At 38.1% G+C, this 17,722-nt stretch overlaps 2 protein-coding genes across 2 annotated transcripts; both read left to right on the forward strand.

Annotated features, from left to right (window-relative positions):
- The first annotated feature begins 14 nt into the window (after positions 1–14).
- On the forward strand, positions 15–3,416 carry LOC121770916 (actin-related protein 3-like). The gene is made up of 9 exons (XM_042167693.1): positions 15–250; positions 333–795; positions 1,149–1,295; positions 1,566–1,658; positions 1,907–2,026; positions 2,353–2,463; positions 2,531–2,656; positions 2,747–2,845; positions 2,969–3,416. The coding sequence occupies exons 1-9, from the start codon at positions 201–203 to the stop codon at positions 3,044–3,046; spliced, it is 1,287 nt and encodes a 428-aa protein (XP_042023627.1). The 5' UTR covers positions 15–200; the 3' UTR covers positions 3,047–3,416.
- Positions 3,417–7,119: 3,703 nt separating this feature from the next.
- LOC121770838 (queuosine salvage protein-like) lies at positions 7,120–9,976 on the forward strand. Its single transcript, XM_042167615.1, has 7 exons — positions 7,120–7,275; positions 7,468–7,611; positions 7,816–7,914; positions 8,456–8,532; positions 8,642–8,750; positions 8,879–9,207; positions 9,545–9,976. The coding sequence occupies exons 1-7, from the start codon at positions 7,206–7,208 to the stop codon at positions 9,635–9,637; spliced, it is 921 nt and encodes a 306-aa protein (XP_042023549.1). The 5' UTR covers positions 7,120–7,205; the 3' UTR covers positions 9,638–9,976.
- The last annotated feature ends 7,746 nt before the right edge of the window (positions 9,977–17,722 follow it).

Here is a 17,722-nt window from a genome sequence, read left to right on the forward strand (position 1 = left end):
AAATAGGATCAAAATCACAATTTCTCAAACTCCAACGGCGAAGATTCCGACGAGTTACCGATGATGTGGGTGAAATCAAACCCTTCTCCACCGCCATGCATGCGCTCGTTCGCGCCACCATCAACCTGCATTGACCACCTTTCCTCTTAAAATCAAAACCCCCCAAAAATCTCAGCTTCCTGTTGTCTCCATTCACTCTCATGGACAATTACACCTCTAATCCAGCTGTAGTCATCGACAACGGCACCGGGTAATTAATCATTCTCGCTCTTTTCTATTCCGATCAAACTGCTCGACGAAATGCCTCAATGAATTTTCAATTTCATTTTTAGGTTCACGAAATTAGGTTTTGCTGGGAATGCAGAGCCGTGTTTCACAATCCCGTCTGTGGTAGCCCTAAGCGATTCGATCACCAATCCGGCACGAACCACCACCGGCAAGGGGAATTGGATGGTGCAGCATAGTGCGGGGGTGATGGCCGATATGGACTTTTATATTGGGGAAGAGGCATTGTCTAAAGCTAGGGTTAGTGGCTCTTATAACCTGATTAATCCGATTAGACATGGCCAGGTTGATAATTGGGATGCGATGGAGAGGTTCTGGCAGCAGTGTATATTCAATTACTTGCGTTGTGATCCGGAGGATCATTACTTTTTGTTGACCGAGAGCCCCTTGACAGCACCGGAGAATCGGGAGTATACTGGTGAGATCATGTTTGAGACTTTTAACGTCCCCGGGCTCTTTATTGGCGTGCAGCCCGTGCTTGCTTTGGCTGCTGGATACACAGACACCAAGGTTGGTATTCGTATTGGGTGTTGATATCAAGTGATTTGCTACTAACTTGAGAGTTGTGATCACTAATTGTTTGTGGAGTTGAATTATTACTTGCTTAATTTTTTTTCATTAGAGATAGTGTTTTGCTTTTATCTGCTATCAAATTGCATTTTGTTTGGCCATATGAAAAGATATGCATTGGATTGAAAATTTATTAGTAAATCCTGGTATGGTAATGTACCAATATGGAAGGAAAACTTTCATTAATTTGGTGCGAATGCAGTATCACATGACAGACACTGCACCATTATCTGTGTGTTTGTATCTCGATTAGTTGATTAATTTTTCTCTTTTGTATCTGCAACACTTTTTAGCGTGAGATGACAGGAGTGGTTGTGGATATTGGGGATGGGGCTACTCATGTCGTGCCTGTTGCTGATGGTTATGTCATTGGAGGTAGCATTAGGTCAATTCCAATCACAGGGGAAGATGTAACTATGTTTGTCCAACAGCTCATGAAGGTATGGTTTCTTGTATATCCATCTGTAGAAAAGTAGTTTTTTGCTTCACGTTCAAGATAGTCTATGATGGCGTCAATTCGATTAGATTTGGTTGTTAAATGTCATAAATCTCAAGCTCTCTGGCAGATGATAAATAATTCTTCGCAAAAATAGTGTTTAGATATATCCTCTTATTATTATTTGTTCACCACCACTGTTTTTTTTTTGTTTTCACTTTTTTGAAGGGCTCTTGTTTTTGACATTTAGTTTTGCTGATATTGTTTTGTTTAGGAAAGAGGAGAGAATCTTCCACTTGAGGATTCCTTTGAAGTAACCCGAAAAGTGAAGGAGATGTATTGCTATACTTGTTCTGACATTGTCAAGGTATATCTTATAGATTGCCGATTTGAGGACTGGGTTTCGTGTCCCCTCCCCCTCTAACCCTCTCGGATTGGAATTGGTTATTGCTACTCCAATACTTGCTAAATTCGTGACAGAATAATATCATATATGCTTGTTTCCTTTTCATCTATGTGATGGTAGTTGAACATTCTTAAGATATGCAGAATCTGGATATACGGTAATTTGAGTACAAAATTTTCTAATGAGCTAATATCAATTGTCAAGTGCAGGAGTTCAATAAGCATGATAAAGAACCTGCTAAATACGTCAAGCAGTGGAGTGGTACTAAGCCAAAAACAGGGGCGCCATATTCTTGTGATATTGGCTATGAACGGTTCCTTGGCCCGGAGGTTTGCTTTCCTAACCATCTTTAAGCTAGCTCTCCAAGCAGCATTTTTTCTCCATGATTATCTTGCAAAAAATCACTATTTTTGTGGACCTGCTTGGGTGATTATCTGGTTCACTTTTTTTTTACAAATCTGCTCATTATCGAGTTTAAGATACTTTCAAGCAAATGAGAATAAGTTTTGATTCTACATCTCATTAAACAAAAAGGGGGACAGATCAAAAGTCTATTATAAACCTAATGTGTATTCAAATAATGATTGTGGTCAAGTCATGAAAGAGTTTTCATTATGAGAAATGTTGTTGAAGGTTGTTAGTCTTTCTTGTGCAGGTCTTCTTCAATCCTGAAATTTATAGTAGTAAATTCACAACCCCTTTACCTGATGTGATAGACAAATGTATCCAGGCCTCCCCGATAGATACAAGAAGAGCCTTGTACAAGGTGATTCTGTTTTGTTCTTGATTGCCTCTTTGATTCATGATTTGTTGAATCATCTGGTGTATTGTAGAATATTGTATTATCTGGAGGGTCAGCCATGTTCAAAGGCTTCCAGAAAAGGTTGCAACGAGATGTAAAAAAGATTGTTGATGTTCGAGTACTTGCATCAGATCATCAGCATGGTGGACGAGTACAGGTCGGCTATTAGGCTACTTCTATATTTACAATATTGACGACAATTGAGGCCTTTCACCAATCTTGATTTTTGGCCAATGTTCTTCTCCAGGCCCAGCTCTTGGAAGTAAATGTAGTTAGCCATCCTATCCAGAGATATGCAGTTTGGTTTGGCGGCTCTATACTTGCATCTACACCTGAGTTTTACACGGTATATGTTGTTATCGTTTTGGCTTATCCAAGAGTCGTAATATATCCTTATTGTGAATGTTAACATTGGCTAGCATCAGTAGACAAATATATGAATGTTGCATTTGTTTTATTTTCGATTCAGGCATGCCACACAAAAGCTGAGTACGAGGAATATGGAGCAAGCATATGCCGAACCAACCCATTATTCAAAGGGATTTGAAGACAAAACAAAGTGAAGACAAGCGATGAAGGCTAGGCTACACTTCTCGATCGCGTTTGCTGGATATATCGATATTTTTTTCCATAAAAGTTTAAGTGATTTAGGTGAAATATGGTTTTTGTCTTCTGAATCATTAAATTTATTTTCAGGTAGGCTTACAGCATTGTTTGGTTGGTAGAAGAGTAACAAAATCAGGTTAGAAAATTAATCTGTTTTAGTTGAAGTTAGAGTAGTAATTACATGTCATATATGCAGCTCAGAATGGAAGTCTCAATCTGATGACAAAAAAAAATTGTTCTTTTTAACATGATATTTCTGATACCGTTAGGTATACGTGCGGGTTGGTGTCGTGAAATGACTCGTAGCTTAGTAGAATGTGACTCATTATATTTTATTGTAAGTAAAATATTATTTTCATCCTCTAAAATATAATTTAATATTCATCAAAATTTCATTATTATGTAGATGTATTTTATTTTTAAGCAATCCAAACAATTTATGAAATAGTAATTTACAAACAATCTACTCCGGAATTAAATGTTGTCTCAAGAAGAAAACACTCCAATTGCATTATTTATATTCCGTATTAATTTATTCCTGTTTATTAATTAAATTTATTTTAAAAATGATAACAAAAATACCCCAGCAACTAAACTTATATATTTCCATAGTTTTTTCGTCTAATGTAAACTTATTAGTATATATGTTAATTTGAAGCCCAATAAAGTAAAAAGCCCAAATTAGAAACTCCGCCTCAAATAAGCCCACCTATTTGTCTACTCTTTTATTTTCCTTCAGTTATAAATTATGATTCACTATTTTCCCTTCTTTCTAGGTATCACTCTGTCCGAATTTAAAAGCTTCAAACTTCACACCCATTGCGAAAATTTGGTAAGAATTTTTATTTATCTTATTTTTTTTCTAACATTAAATTGAATTGTAATGAAAGAGAAGAGAGTTTTCTTACTTGAATTGGCAGTATTTCATAGTAATTGGATGCTCAAACTTAGAATTCATGACTTGAATTAGATGTGTTTCATGGAGTACTATTTTGTCATAGTAATATTGATCTAATTGACTGATTCACATATGCTTTGCAGTTAGTTTGAGATTCACAAATAGTGCAGTCATCACAGCCATCCAATGTCTACTGATCAGGTAAGTTATGCGTGGAACATAATATTTCCACAATCAATGAAAAATTAAAACTAACAAAATTATTTGAACAACGATTTTTTGCCAATTATATTAAAGTTTCATTATATACACATACAATCACGCTAGAGAATTTTTTATGAAATATTGAACCTACAATCACGCCAGTTATATAAGGAAATAAAATAATCTTCCTTTTAATAACCTTTTTCTATATAAATGATGAGATTTTGTTCGTATCTTTCATATACTATAACATGATATTTTCTAATAGTTAAACTTTATTTATTTACTTGATTTTTCGTGAAGTTGTTAAACTCTTTTTCTTCGAAATGCAGACAAAGGTTTTATTCATCGAGATCAATTGCTGTGACAAATGCCGCAACGGTGTCCAGAACAAAGTTAGGAAATTGCCTGGTATTTCTTTTTCAACATTTTCAACTCAATTTTTGGTTTCGATAGTTGATAGGGTGTTAGTATAACCTATAATCGAACCGAAAAATGTTGGTTATCGATAAATTCTTAATTGAATAAGGAGTTTTTATCTATTATACTAATCTAAATTCTTAATTGAATAAGTAGTTTTTATTTATTGTGCTTGATCATTAAGATAAAATATTTGAATTTAGGATTTTCGATGTCATCAATTACTTTTTCAGTTAGGCTATATGTTTAGCTATAAAGAATTGAATAATCCTTAATACGGAGAACTACTATTTGTTTTCCGCCACTTTTAGATTAAATTATGCATTTTGTTAATCATTCCCTATCATGAAGTTAATTGATCAATTTAGGCAAACACACACACTTATGCATCTGTACATAAAAATTATACAAATTGGATTAAACATTTGAAATGGTACACTAAACTGAATTCGGTTATCGGTTAACTGACTAACCCTCTTAATTTTCCTTTGGAGTAATTTAAGGGGTGGACAGCGTTGCGATTGATGAAAAAGAAAATCTTGTGTACGTCTTTGGCAAAATCGACGGCCAGACGTTGCTGAGAAAGGTCGCGAAGCTAGGCAAACCGGTCCAGCTTCTATCCGCAGACAAGTACCCCACGAACCATGCTGATTCAAACCACAACAGCAGCAACAACAACAAATTCGAACCTCATGGCGAAAAGGGGAAACAACACAGCAACTGCTGCTGTGGAGACGGGCGTCACCACAGCAGCAGCAGCCATAAGAAAGCGGAAGAGGAAGAGGAGCACAAATGCGAACCCTATGTTCCCCCCGAGATTAGTCCTATAGTGTGTAGAGATTATTACTGCAAAGTCCATCCACGAGGCCGCTTGATTACTGACCGCGTGCCAGCAGAGAATACGAGCAGCTTCTTTGGCATGGCGCCGTTTTATTCTTACCAATATCCGATGGGGAACGGAGGGATGTATGGATGGCAACAGCCACCACCACAGTTTGGGTATGGTAGGGCTATGCCAAGGAGGATGCCTCATTATGATCCATTCATTTTTCATTAGAGAAATCTCTACTTTAGTTTTCTAACATATGCACATTTAATTCTGTTTATCTAAGTAGTTCCACATTTGCTTTCTAATGGCATATGCTACCCCGTGGTTTCCATCAAACTTTTAAATACATAAACATTTGTTAACTTTTTGAATATGTGGTAGTAGTAAATTGTTTTGTTTGATTTCACAATTACCAATTGTAATAGTGCCTAGCAAAATGCTTGCAAGTTGCAACTCGATTATCATGCATTGGTACAATATTTAGGATTTATTTAGTAGAATAGATAACTCTTTCTATCTTGAGTGTATCTTATCTAAATTGGTGTTCTTATCATGTTTTGCATTGTACAAGTATCTTTTATACCGAATGAGTTGGGCTGTTGGGCTGTCTCGAGGGCAATCACATGGGCGGATGTAGATATCTAATATTCAATTAATTTCATCAATTTGGTATGAGCTTAATTTAATTTCCAAATTTCAAAAGCTTATAAATAGAAAATAAAATTGGGTTCGGGGGTTGAGGCGCTCCCCTCTTTGGATTGGATTAGACTATGAATTTGATACAGACCAAACAGGATAACTCATCCCAAAAGACTAGCCCTTTAGGAGAGAGAGCTCATTTAGTCTATATGACCCACATGCCCATTTAGTCTATATACCCCACATCAGTTGTTCTCACAACCGATGTGGGAATTGAGTCTGTAACATTCAACCCTCCTTTAAGGGCCAACGTCCTAATTGGTCACGACCACGTTGGTCACGGTTGGTTCTTTGCTAGGCCACCACTCCGAGTTCTCGTTGGTCACGGCTACGTTGGTCACGGCGGATTCTTTGTCCGGCCACCACTCCGTGGGTCATCACTCCGAGCGGTCCCAAACGCACTCGTTGGTCACGACGAGTTCGTTGCCCGGCCACCACTCCGAGCCGTTTGGGCTCTCAATAAGAGAGCCAATTGATACAGACCAAACAGGAGAACTCATCCCAAAAGACTAGCCTGTTAGGAGAGAGAGTCTATTTAGTCTATATACCCCACATTAGTTGTTCTCACAACTGATGTGGGAATTGAGTCCGTAACAAAATTATTTTATAAAATTTTGATGAAAACAAAAAAAGAAAAAAATAAAATAACTTTAAGTATGGCATTGGTCATTAAGGTCAACCTGACGGTCTTTGATGAATGTGGTCCATTTTGACAACTCTACAAATATGGTTAAAACGTGGTCCATTTGACAACTACTTTACAAATTTGGTTAAAACGTGGGCTTATCACAACTCTACAAATATGGTTAAAACATTATTTTAAATAGAAAAGAATGAAAGGAAAGTCGTAGACACATCACGTGGTTGAAAAGGGCAACACAAAAAGAAAAGTAAAAAAGAAACCAAAACACCCTCGAAAGCGGGAACTTCGAATCTCCATATAAATATACGTGCAATCGCCACTGCCGCTAATACCATAAAATCCTAGGGTTTAATTTCATTGAATCAATCAATCCCTTAAATATACCATCAAATCGCCCATTTCTGCAGATGGAAGCAGTCAAGGCTACCGCCGCTTGGGTCGCCTCCCGCTCATCCCACGTCACCCTCGACTCCTCAGGTCACACCACATTGCCGCCGCCGCCGCTTATTTCTTCATCACAATTTTATCAATTTTTGTTTTTTACGACACTACAAATGATTGCATGGCTTTGAATTGTATTGTTTGAATTTGAACTGTTTTTTCCTCTTTCTTGGGTGGTGGTTTGTGATTGCTGTGTGCGTGGAGCTAAACGGTGATTGGTGTATGCAGGAATCGAGAAATTTGCGGAAAGAATAAAGGATTCGATACCAAAGGTGGAGTGGAATTTCGAAGGAACTCATTATTTCGACAATGGCCCTCTTACTGTTCAGTATCTGCTTGTGTTGGATGCACTCAATTTCTGCTTTTGGCCTGGTACTTTATTTTACTCTTTTGGTGTCTTTTTTTGAAAAAAATTTGCATTTTGAATTAGGAATGCCAAAAAGGATTGCTTGTCTCAAGCTGCAAATAGGCCCTTTTTTTGTTCCTTTTTAATATTACTATGTTGAGTATGTTGATAGTACTACTTGTTTTACATATCTCTAGAATATGAATACAATGTCACTTTTAATATGGCAGATGATGAATTGAATTATGACCATTTAGCTGTGGGACTAAAGGAAGCTCTTCAAAATGATAGCTCTGCTTTTAATGCAGACCGGTTGCAGAAGTACACTGGTATACAACTCATCCACCGGTTCCCACTATTGTTAATGACTTAGATGGATGACATGTTTATTTTTATCTCTTGTTTGGTTGCCTTTTTCTAAAAAAACTGCCATGTGTCTATGTATCTTGGCCCGTCTCCATAATGCCAAGATGACATTGTGTCTCACGATTATCCACCCCCAAGTGACTAATTTAATCCTGGATAAAAATATATTTAGACAACACAACATTAGCTAATAGCTAGGAGATTCAAAGTTTATAGTGAAGACTTGATTTTTGCTTGTTTTGTCCTGTTAATGTTTGATTTTTTGTATGTTCAAGTTACATCCTTGTGCTGAGTAGTAATGTTAGTTTGAACTAGGTGAATATCTGTAACTTTCTGAATAGCATTCGATTTTATATTCACTAAGGTACATAAGCAATATAGAGATGGTTCTCTCTTGATTAGACTGAAGACAGTTCTGGGAACTACCTATCTATATATTGTAGTACATGTGATTATGCGTTATCTGTCATGGGCTAAACATGGTGATATTATGGATGATGGCAGGTCCCGAACTACGCAAAATGCTAAAATGGCCTAGGCCACTACCTTTGGAGGATGAACGTGTGCGCTTACTGCACGAGGTATAGCTTTGATTAATGTGGTTCAAAATACTTGGTTGTCGTGATTACTTTACTTAATTACTTCTGAGTAGTTTCTTGTTAAACAACAATGTCTCGCATGTTTTGCTAGGTGGGCTTTGAGCTCGAGAAGTCTTTTGATGGGAAAGCAGAAAACCTTGTGAAAGCCTGTGATAAATCAGCTGTAAAGCTTGTGGAGCTCATCACAAGTCACTTTCCTGGTACTTAGTCATTATTTAAAGCTTAAACTAATTCAAGATAATGTATTTCATAAAAACTTATCAAAAGCCTGTTTACGTTGGATTTGTAACTATTGAATCATTGATGCTACAATAATTTTGTATTGCAGGTTTCAGGGATCACTCGGTGTACAAAGGTCACCAGATTTTCTTGTATAAGAGGGCTCAGATATTTGTTGCCGATTTATGGGGCGCATTTAAGGGTCAAGGATACGGTGAACTCAAGGACATAGAATCAGTGACAATGTTTGCTGACTATATCGTGCCTGCAGTTCTTCAGCAGCTTGGAATTTTACGATATAGTCCTTCCTTGTCTGATATAATCGAGTCCAATAGAGAGATAACTTCAGGAACTGAGGAGGAAATTGAACTTAGAGCATGCACAATCCATGCCGTAGAGGAAATAAAGGATTCGATCCAGAGAAAAACTGGGAACCAGGTTAGTTCTTGTAGGCAATTCCTTTCTATTCTCATGTTCTTCCATTGAAACGACAACTCAATCAGTGGTTCACAGTGAATCTTGATTCTAAATAATTTTAGAACGAGGAAGCTAATGCTAAGAAAATTTTGTTCCACGTTTTAGAAACAGTTGTTTGTCTCTTCACCCTCAAGTAGTAGTTGGACTTGTCTAAGTCTGATTTATGTAATGCTGTATTTGGGCTCTCAATAGTTAATCTTCTTGCTTTAAAGCTCAATAGTTAACCACACTGTAAATTTAATTTCTGAATACTTTTGTTTATTCGAAAAAAGATGTCTGAGACGAGGTTTTGATGCAGGTGCTAAGTGCAGAGTTGGACCTATGGCTATGGGCATACGGCATTGCCTGTCCTTCTCTTCAACATCATCGAACACTTTCCATTTACTATTGAGTTTTGAAGGGAAGTTTGCTGGAGTTTTAAGAGGTAGCTTCGTAATTAGAGGTTACTGTTATAGTACTTGAATTTTGCAGCATAGTCTATTATTGTCACAGTACTAAAAAGATGAAAGTGGAATAATGTTAAATGGTTTTGCCATATTATTATCGTTCCATCAACTTTAGCACAACACAAGCAATTATGTTACATTTTGCTCTAGTTTTCTTTTAAATTTTGTTTAGGGAATACTGTTTAGTGAGTTTATGATACAAACATTGTTTAGTTTATCACTTGGAAGCACTTAAAAAGGTTTGGAATGATAGTTGTTCAAATCTCGTTTTCTGTTTGATGTTAGAATTTTTTGTCAGGTTTTGTTTTTCTTTTACCTAATTCGAAACCAATTTATAAAATCCAATTTATCAAATGAGATGGGGAAAGATTGAACTTGAAAAAGATAAGAAAATCTATAAAATCATGTTGGCGGCTAACCTACTCGGTCGAGTCAGTCTGTTGCACTATGTGACTACGGACCTGGCCTCACTTATATGAGTGATTCTAGACTTGCGATAATTCACACAAAATACTGAGAATTTGACAATGGATGGATGATAGATTTGCATAATTTGAGTATCTTGTGTCTATCATAGTTCTTATAATCGAAAGATTGAAAAACATTCTCTGCTTTCACAATAATACTGATTTTTAAAAAAAAAAATTTTGAGTACCTCCTATAAGATTTGTATAGATACATAATACCATGAATATGCTTTTGAGGTTATATTGCGATGTATGCTTGAATGTTCTCAAAAAGTAATGGTGCATCATTTATGGACTTAAATAATTTGAAACTAAAGTTGGGCTTAATATTATTATGCTGAGTCGGCCCAAACCAAATTTATGCGGGCCTTGAAGTTAAGCATATGCATATTTCTTTTTGTAAAAATCAAAAACAAAAATGAACAAATAACTAACAGACACGACTCCAACTCAACTTTATGGGCTTGATTTCTCGCTCTATATATATATCGATACAGGGTGCGTTAAAATGACAACACCTCTTAAAGTAACATTATACTACCATTCCTAGCCAATCATTTGTACACATGGACGAATAATCAGCTGTCATGTGACAATCATAAAAAATGCTCGAGGGTAAATTTCTCGGCCAGCAATATCCAAAACGCTAGACAACAATTTTTTCTCGGCCAGCAATATCCAATACGCTAGACAGCAATCTGTCTAGTGTTTATACTATTGCAGTGTAGCGTTTATAATATTGCAGGATACGTGGTGTCACAGTATTACTTTAAGAGATGTCATTTTAACACAAACCCCTCTCTCTCTCTCTCTCTCTCTATATATATATATATATATATATATAGGGTTGTGTTAAAGATAGAACCATTCTTAAGTGTAGAACCTAGAACTATACATATTTTATTTATTGGATGGGGAAAAAATGACGGTCAAGATTAAAAATCATACATATTAGACTATGTTTTCACGACATTCCGGACTCAACATGTGAAAAAACTCACATGTTAATGGAAGAATGAATGAAACGAAGAAGAGTCCATGCATGCTTTATTTTTTCACAATGTTTGGATTGAACATGATTTTTCATGTCCAATAAACACAATCTTGGAAACAAACTAAATATATCGACTAGCTAAATGGTACTCCCTGTTCACGGAAGATAGTTTAAGCTAGCACTAGTTTTAATTCTCAAATGATAAAGTAAGATAAAGAAAGTGAATAGGGAGGTAAAGTAGAAGAGATAAATAGAAAAAAATAGACTAATTTTGGTAAATTGTTTAAAATAATGAAATTCACGTAAAAATATTTTGAAGATAATGGGCTTCTAAAATAATTGAACACACAGATTTGTACTTTACAATATTAACTTCGAAGTTATGAAAGATTGATTGGACAGCCAATGTTTCAATAGAGAGACATTGTGGGACATTTTATATAGTGGATGTCATATATTATCAATCTTTTTCTCTACCCTTCTACTTTAAATAATGTGGATTAGCTAATATAGCTCATTTGTATTCTGTATAAACAATTATTTGTTTAATTTTTAAATAATTTGGATTTGCTAATGTGAGGTCACTATTTATTTATCATCCTTTTTCGAGATTCTCTTTGGTAACAATTTTGTGATGAATAGTACATCATAACAAACATATGGTTTTGAATCTTCGTTAAGAGTAATAAGCTAACTAATTAACTTTGTAATAGTCTCAAGAAAGCATGGTAAAAGTGTCAGTAATTGTCCAACATTATCGAAATCTTATAAAATTAATAATTTAAATTTCAATGCTCAAGACTAACAAGACAAGTGATCACATACTCCAGGCACTACGTGCAATCAAAACTTTTTTTCAACTTTTTTTTTTCTCTTTTAATTAATTTCAGCTGAGTCTTGGGTTCTTCTACTATAAAAACATTTTGCATGAATCCTTCGATTATTTTAACATTTAATTTCATGGAAATCAAGAAAGAATAGAAGGCATTGTTCTCGAAATGTAAGAGCACACAAATATCTGTGTTGCAGACTTGCAGTCATGCATGCTTCTGCCTAAATTGAATTTTTATATACTGCGAAAGCAAAAAAAAAAAACTTGTCTCCACTTTTTTTTCATTTATTTCTTAGGCATAATCATCGAAACTCTAACTAATTAATATGAGTAACCAATTATAAGTTTGAGCTTAACAACCATTTTTTTTAGATCTTAATTAATTTTATATTTTTCATTAATTCAAATAATTTCAGTTATGTTTGATTTTCCAAGTTTGTCATTACGAGCAATGATTAACAAAATCAACAAATAAAAAAACATTATACCCAAAACTTTTTAAGAAGAAAAGTCACGTCATGGTGTTATCGGCTAATCATATCCATCGAAGGGAATCGTTCTCCCACCAAATCGAAGTAAAGAAAGAAGTTTCAACCAACGATCATAAACTGCACCAAAGCATCCACTAGTCAAACAAGTTGGGGGAAAACAATTCCCACAAATGCAAAACACAAAACCAAGCCAAAAAAATGCAAATAATTAAATAATGAAAAATACTTCTAACATATATTTTAATATTATACTACCATGATTATTCACCATTCATGATTAGATGTAAATATATTAGTAGTATAAGAGAAGCAATAAAGTAAAGTAAAAGGCACAAATAATTGTTTGGTATGAGTTGTCCTTTTAAATGGCATAAAGCGAAATGGTAGTTTATTTGGATGGATTAGAGATTCCACTAATTATCATCATTAGTGGCATTATCCTAGGTTAGACTAATTAACGCTGTAAACTGACTACTTAGTCACTGTCAATAGTTTCATTTTAGACACACCCGTAATTCGTGATCACGCCTAACCACCGCGTAATTACCTTCTTGCCCCTCAATTTAGTTCATTTTGTACTGCTCTTGCCTATTGTGCAATCACGACGCGACACTATACGATAAGATAAAATGCCCGTATATTGAAAATGAATCTGACATATGATTGATTATATATTATGTTTAGTTTATAAGTGAATTTCACAACTTAATTCTAGATAAATGAACGGTAATTAATTTTATCTTAGACTTAGGAAAATTGACAGCCTTATTTCTAATTTCTCATCTTTTAAGAAATTGCATGTACAATTTATCTTAAGGTTAAAGTGTCTTCAAACTCATCTTGACCAATAAACCAAACCAATAGCCCACACGTTTGCAGTTTTGAATTTTAAATCAGAGAACATTTAACTACTACCTATTAAAATTTTATTATAATATAACCTCTATCCAAATTTTTTCACTAATAGAACCGTTAATAGTTTTTGTTGATCGTAAATGAACCGTTGACGTGCCTACAAATTGACCATTAACGTTATTTAATTTGACATAGATGCCTGATGGGGTACGTACTAAACAAGCCCAATAGCAGTGACGGCCCATCAGCCCAAAGCCCAAGGAAGAGTATCAGTTCGGCATTACCAAAGAGTTCGGCCCCAGCCTACAGCTCGGTAAAAGCCGACCAATCAAGCTCTACTCTCAGATCGGCGAAAGCTGCTCGGCAATAGTTCAGAAGTTCGGTCTCAGTATTCGACCGAACTGGAAGATAGTCAACTCATGCAGGATCACATGCAGGATAGTGGATCAAGCACAGAGATAGTGGACTCATGCAGGATCTCATGCAGGATAGTGGACCCATGCAGGATCTCCATGACCTCCACGACATTCACAACCATCATTAGTGGTGATGCAAGCCACGATCTTAGTTCAATGTATAAATAGAACTCAGATCAGATAAAGAAGGGTTAAGCTCTCTAGAGATAAAATATCAAATAGCAAGTCTGTATTGTAAGCTGTAGAAAACAGATCAAGCAATACAACTCTGCCCTCTTTTCTTCCCGTGGACGTAGATTTACCTCAGTAAATCGAACCACGTAAATCTCTGTGTCGTGATCTGTATTTTCCTGCATTCATCACCATCAAAAATTCGCCAAACCATCACTGGCGCCGTCTGTGGGAAACAGAGAACCAAATTTGTGATAAAGCGAATTTTTGACCCTTTTTCCACCCCAAAAAAATGCATACCAGATCACATACTACCCGTAATACCGTTCGTGAAAACCATGAGGAAGCTAGTCCAGCCCGCAGGTCCGGAAAACAGCCTCGGGAGACATCTACTTCCAGTTTTCACGATGAAGGAACAAGCCGCTCAAAAGGTCCACACACCGAGTCTTCCCAGCAGCCTGATTTGAATGAGGCTGTCAAGCTGTTCTTGGCTGAGAAGCAGGATGAGTTCTTAGCCTTCCTGCAAAAGAGCCAAGAGCCGAAGACGAAAACGGTGGATTCTCCTTCCTCATCCAGACATGAAAGTCACTACCGCAGTAGTGCCGTGTCTTCCAGGAAGAAGAATCCTCAACCCCGACATGTTCCTGTTCCTCCTCGGTACCGGAATCACAGGAGATCTCCATCTCCTCCATACCGAAGAGATGTCGGGTTCGCCATGTACGGAGCATTGAAGACTCCGTTCTCGGACGATATCACCCGAACTCCCTTGCCACAGAACTACCGAACTCCGTCGATGACTTATGACGGGTTAGTGGATCCTCATGATTTCTTGGGACGCTATCAGTATAACATGGCGAACCAGGGTCTCAATGAGGTCCATATGTGCAAGCTGTTTCCCGAGCTGCTTATCGGGAACGCAAGAAGGTGGTTCGATAGCCTCCCCCAAGGCAGCATTAGATCTTACCGAGATCTAATGGATGCTTTCCACAGGAGGTTCTTTCAGAAAGCGGAAGCCCGAATCACTTCGGCTCAGCTGCTTTCTATACGTCAAGGTCGCGACGAAAAGATCAGCGACTTTATGACGAGGTTCCACAAGGAATGCCTACAAGTAGACGATCTCAATGATCTACTTGTCATTTCGGCATTCCAAAATGGAATCCTGCCCGGAGCTCTATACAGAAAGCTCGTGGAATGCAGTCCGCAAACAGCTCAAGAGATGTGGGACATTGCGGACCAGTTCTCCCGTGCCGATGAGGCAGACCGTCGCAAACGGTCTTTAGACAGCTCATCCCGAGGAGACAGGAGGAAGCCCGATCACAGCGATCAGGGACAAACTCGCCGAACTCCTTTTGGCGATCAGGGACATCCTCGCCGAACTCCTTTTGAAAGGATTCAAAGGACTCCGGTGCAAGACCGATTGGGGCCACGTCTCAATTCTGAGAAGCCGCCCGCTCAGTTCGTACCATTGAACAAGTCAAGAGCGGAAATTTTCGAACTGCATTCCGATATGTTCGAAAAACCAAAGCGGATGACGAAATCGGCCGCGCGTCGACCTCAGGATCAATATTGCTCCTTCCATCAAGACCACGGTCACGATACCGAGGAGTGCCGACATTTGGCTGCAGGTATTGATGCTCTTGTGAAAGCAGGGACATTAAAAAAATACCAAAGCAAGCAGCCGAAAAAGAACAAAAAGCAGAGAGGTGCGAACTGCGCTCCTCAGGATCCGAAAAGGCAACAGGATCCCGAAGACGATGACGAGCAGCAATATGATGGAGTAATCCTGACTATTGATGCTCTCCCTGCCGGGAAGACTAAATCGTCCCTGAAGTCAGAGCGCAGAGGCTTCAACCGAGAGGAGCCAACACATAAAAGGCTGAAGCAGGACGAAGTGATTACATTTTCAGATGCAGATCCCGTCCCGGCCATCTCTCCTCATCAAGACGCTATTGTCATCCAAGCCGGAGTGGCAAACAAACTGATCCACAGAGTGTTTGTGGATACAGGAGCGTCAGTCAGCATTCTTTTTAAAGAATGTTTCGATAAACTAGAAGTGGATCCAGCTCGGCTTAGTCCGGCACCACTTCCTCTGAAAAGTTTCGCCCAGGAGGACACCCGCCCTGAAGGTATTATCAGCCTTCCGATCACGGTGGGAAAAGCGCCTACAAGCTCCAGTACGATGATCGAGTTCTTTGTGGTAAAAGCTCGGTCTCCGTACAACATCATCCTGGGAAGAGACTGGCTCAACGTAGTTCGGGCCGTTTGCTCTACTTATCATCTCACCATCAAGCTCCCCACTAAAGGGGGGATAGCGGTCATCCGAGGTGATCAAAAGAGAGCAAAAGAGTGTCTGCAGATTGCGCTTAAAAGTGCCGAGCAATCAGATCGGCATCATCAAGCATAGCAATCACAACAGCCGGAGTCAGAGGCAAGCGAAATGACCGAAGTCACACCAGAGCCGAACTCAATGACCGTTCAGTTATACGAAGATGATCCATCCAGAACGGTCAAGATCGGTTTCGCGGGAACGCCTCTACTCCGGGAAAAGACCATCCAGCTCCTCAAGTAGTACAAAGATGTCTTTGCATGGTCTCCGTTGGACATGACCGGAGTGCCCTCTGAGGTAATCACTCATCGGTTAAATATTGATCCATCAGTCCGGCCTATAAAACAGAAGCAAAGACTCTTTGCGGCAGAAAGAAATCAAGTCATCCATGACGAAGTCCGCCAATTACTGAAAGCGGATGTATTATTCGAGGTGAAATATCCCTCTTGGGTGGCCAATCCTGTGATGATCAAGAAAAAAGAAGGAGGATGGCGGATGTGCATAGATTTTACCGATCTAAACAAGCACTGTCCTAAAGATTGCTATCCCCTTCCGAACATAGACAAAAAAGTAGAAGCTTTGATCGGCTTCGAAATTTTCTGTTTTCTTGATTTATACAAAGGCTACCACCAAGTCTTAATGGATGAGAATGATGCTCCAAAAACGGCTTTCATTACTGACTTCGGCATCTTTGCTTATAAAAAGATGCCGTTCGGTTTAAAGAATGCCGGAGCCACATATCAAAGGATGGTAGATAAGCTTTTTCGGCATTTGATCGGAAAGGAGGTTGAAGTGTATGTTGACGACATAGTCGTTAAAAGCAGAAGCACTTCGGAGTACGAAGACAATCTCAAGTCCACTCTCGACGTGCTCCGAAAAGCCAACCTCAAACTCAATCCCCAAAAATGTACCTTTTTGGTAGATTCGGGAAAGTTTCTAGGTTGTTGGGTTTCAAAGGAAGGACTCAAGGCAAATCCGCTAAAAGTTCAAGTTGTTCAGAACATGGCAATGCCGAAGTCCATACATGATGTGCAAAGGCTAACTGGATGTCTAGCCGCACTGAATAGATTCCTTTCCCAAGCAGCCGAAAAGCAAATGCCATTCTTCAAAGTGTTAAAGAAGGCACCAAAGTTTGAGTGGGGAGTCGAGCAGAAAAAGGCTTTTGACGAGCTCAAAAGTTATTTAGCCGAGCTTCCTATTCTCTCTGCTCCAACAGATGCTGAAGTGATATTCTTATACTTAGCGGCATCGGATCAGACCATTAGCGCGGTGCTTGTACGAGAAGAAGGCCTAAAGCAGCTTCCCATCTACTTTACAAGCCGAGCATTAAGAGGTCCAGAAACAAGGTATCAACCTCTGGAAAAAATTGCTCTGGCATTAGTAAATGCAGCAAGGAGACTGCGGCCATATTTCTATGCTCACAAGGTATGCGTATTAACCGATCTTCCACTTCGGCAAGTTTTGACCAAGCCAGAAGC

Source organism: Salvia splendens, chromosome 16 (genome assembly GCF_004379255.2).
Source record: "Salvia splendens isolate huo1 chromosome 16, SspV2, whole genome shotgun sequence".
NCBI lineage: Eukaryota > Viridiplantae > Streptophyta > Magnoliopsida > Lamiales > Lamiaceae > Salvia > Salvia splendens.

What these genes read in the sequence shown, in the direction of transcription:
- LOC121770916 (XM_042167693.1), top strand. Translation starts at nt 201, where the DNA reads ATGGACAATTACACCTCTAATCCAGCTGTAGTCATCGACAACGGCACC. An exon ending in CAAGAAGAGCCTTGTACAAG is followed by an intron (nt 2,464 to 2,530) that starts GTGATTCTGTTT and finishes GGTGTATTGTAG; the next exon opens with AATATTGTATTATCTGGAGG. An exon ending in AGCATGGTGGACGAGTACAG is followed by an intron (nt 2,657 to 2,746) that starts GTCGGCTATTAG and finishes GTTCTTCTCCAG; the next exon opens with GCCCAGCTCTTGGAAGTAAA.
- LOC121770838 (XM_042167615.1), top strand. Translation starts at nt 7,206, where the DNA reads ATGGAAGCAGTCAAGGCTACCGCCGCTTGGGTCGCCTCCCGCTCATCC. An exon ending in CGTCACCCTCGACTCCTCAG is followed by an intron (nt 7,276 to 7,467) that starts GTCACACCACAT and finishes TGGTGTATGCAG; the next exon opens with GAATCGAGAAATTTGCGGAA. An exon ending in GTGTGCGCTTACTGCACGAG is followed by an intron (nt 8,533 to 8,641) that starts GTATAGCTTTGA and finishes ATGTTTTGCTAG; the next exon opens with GTGGGCTTTGAGCTCGAGAA.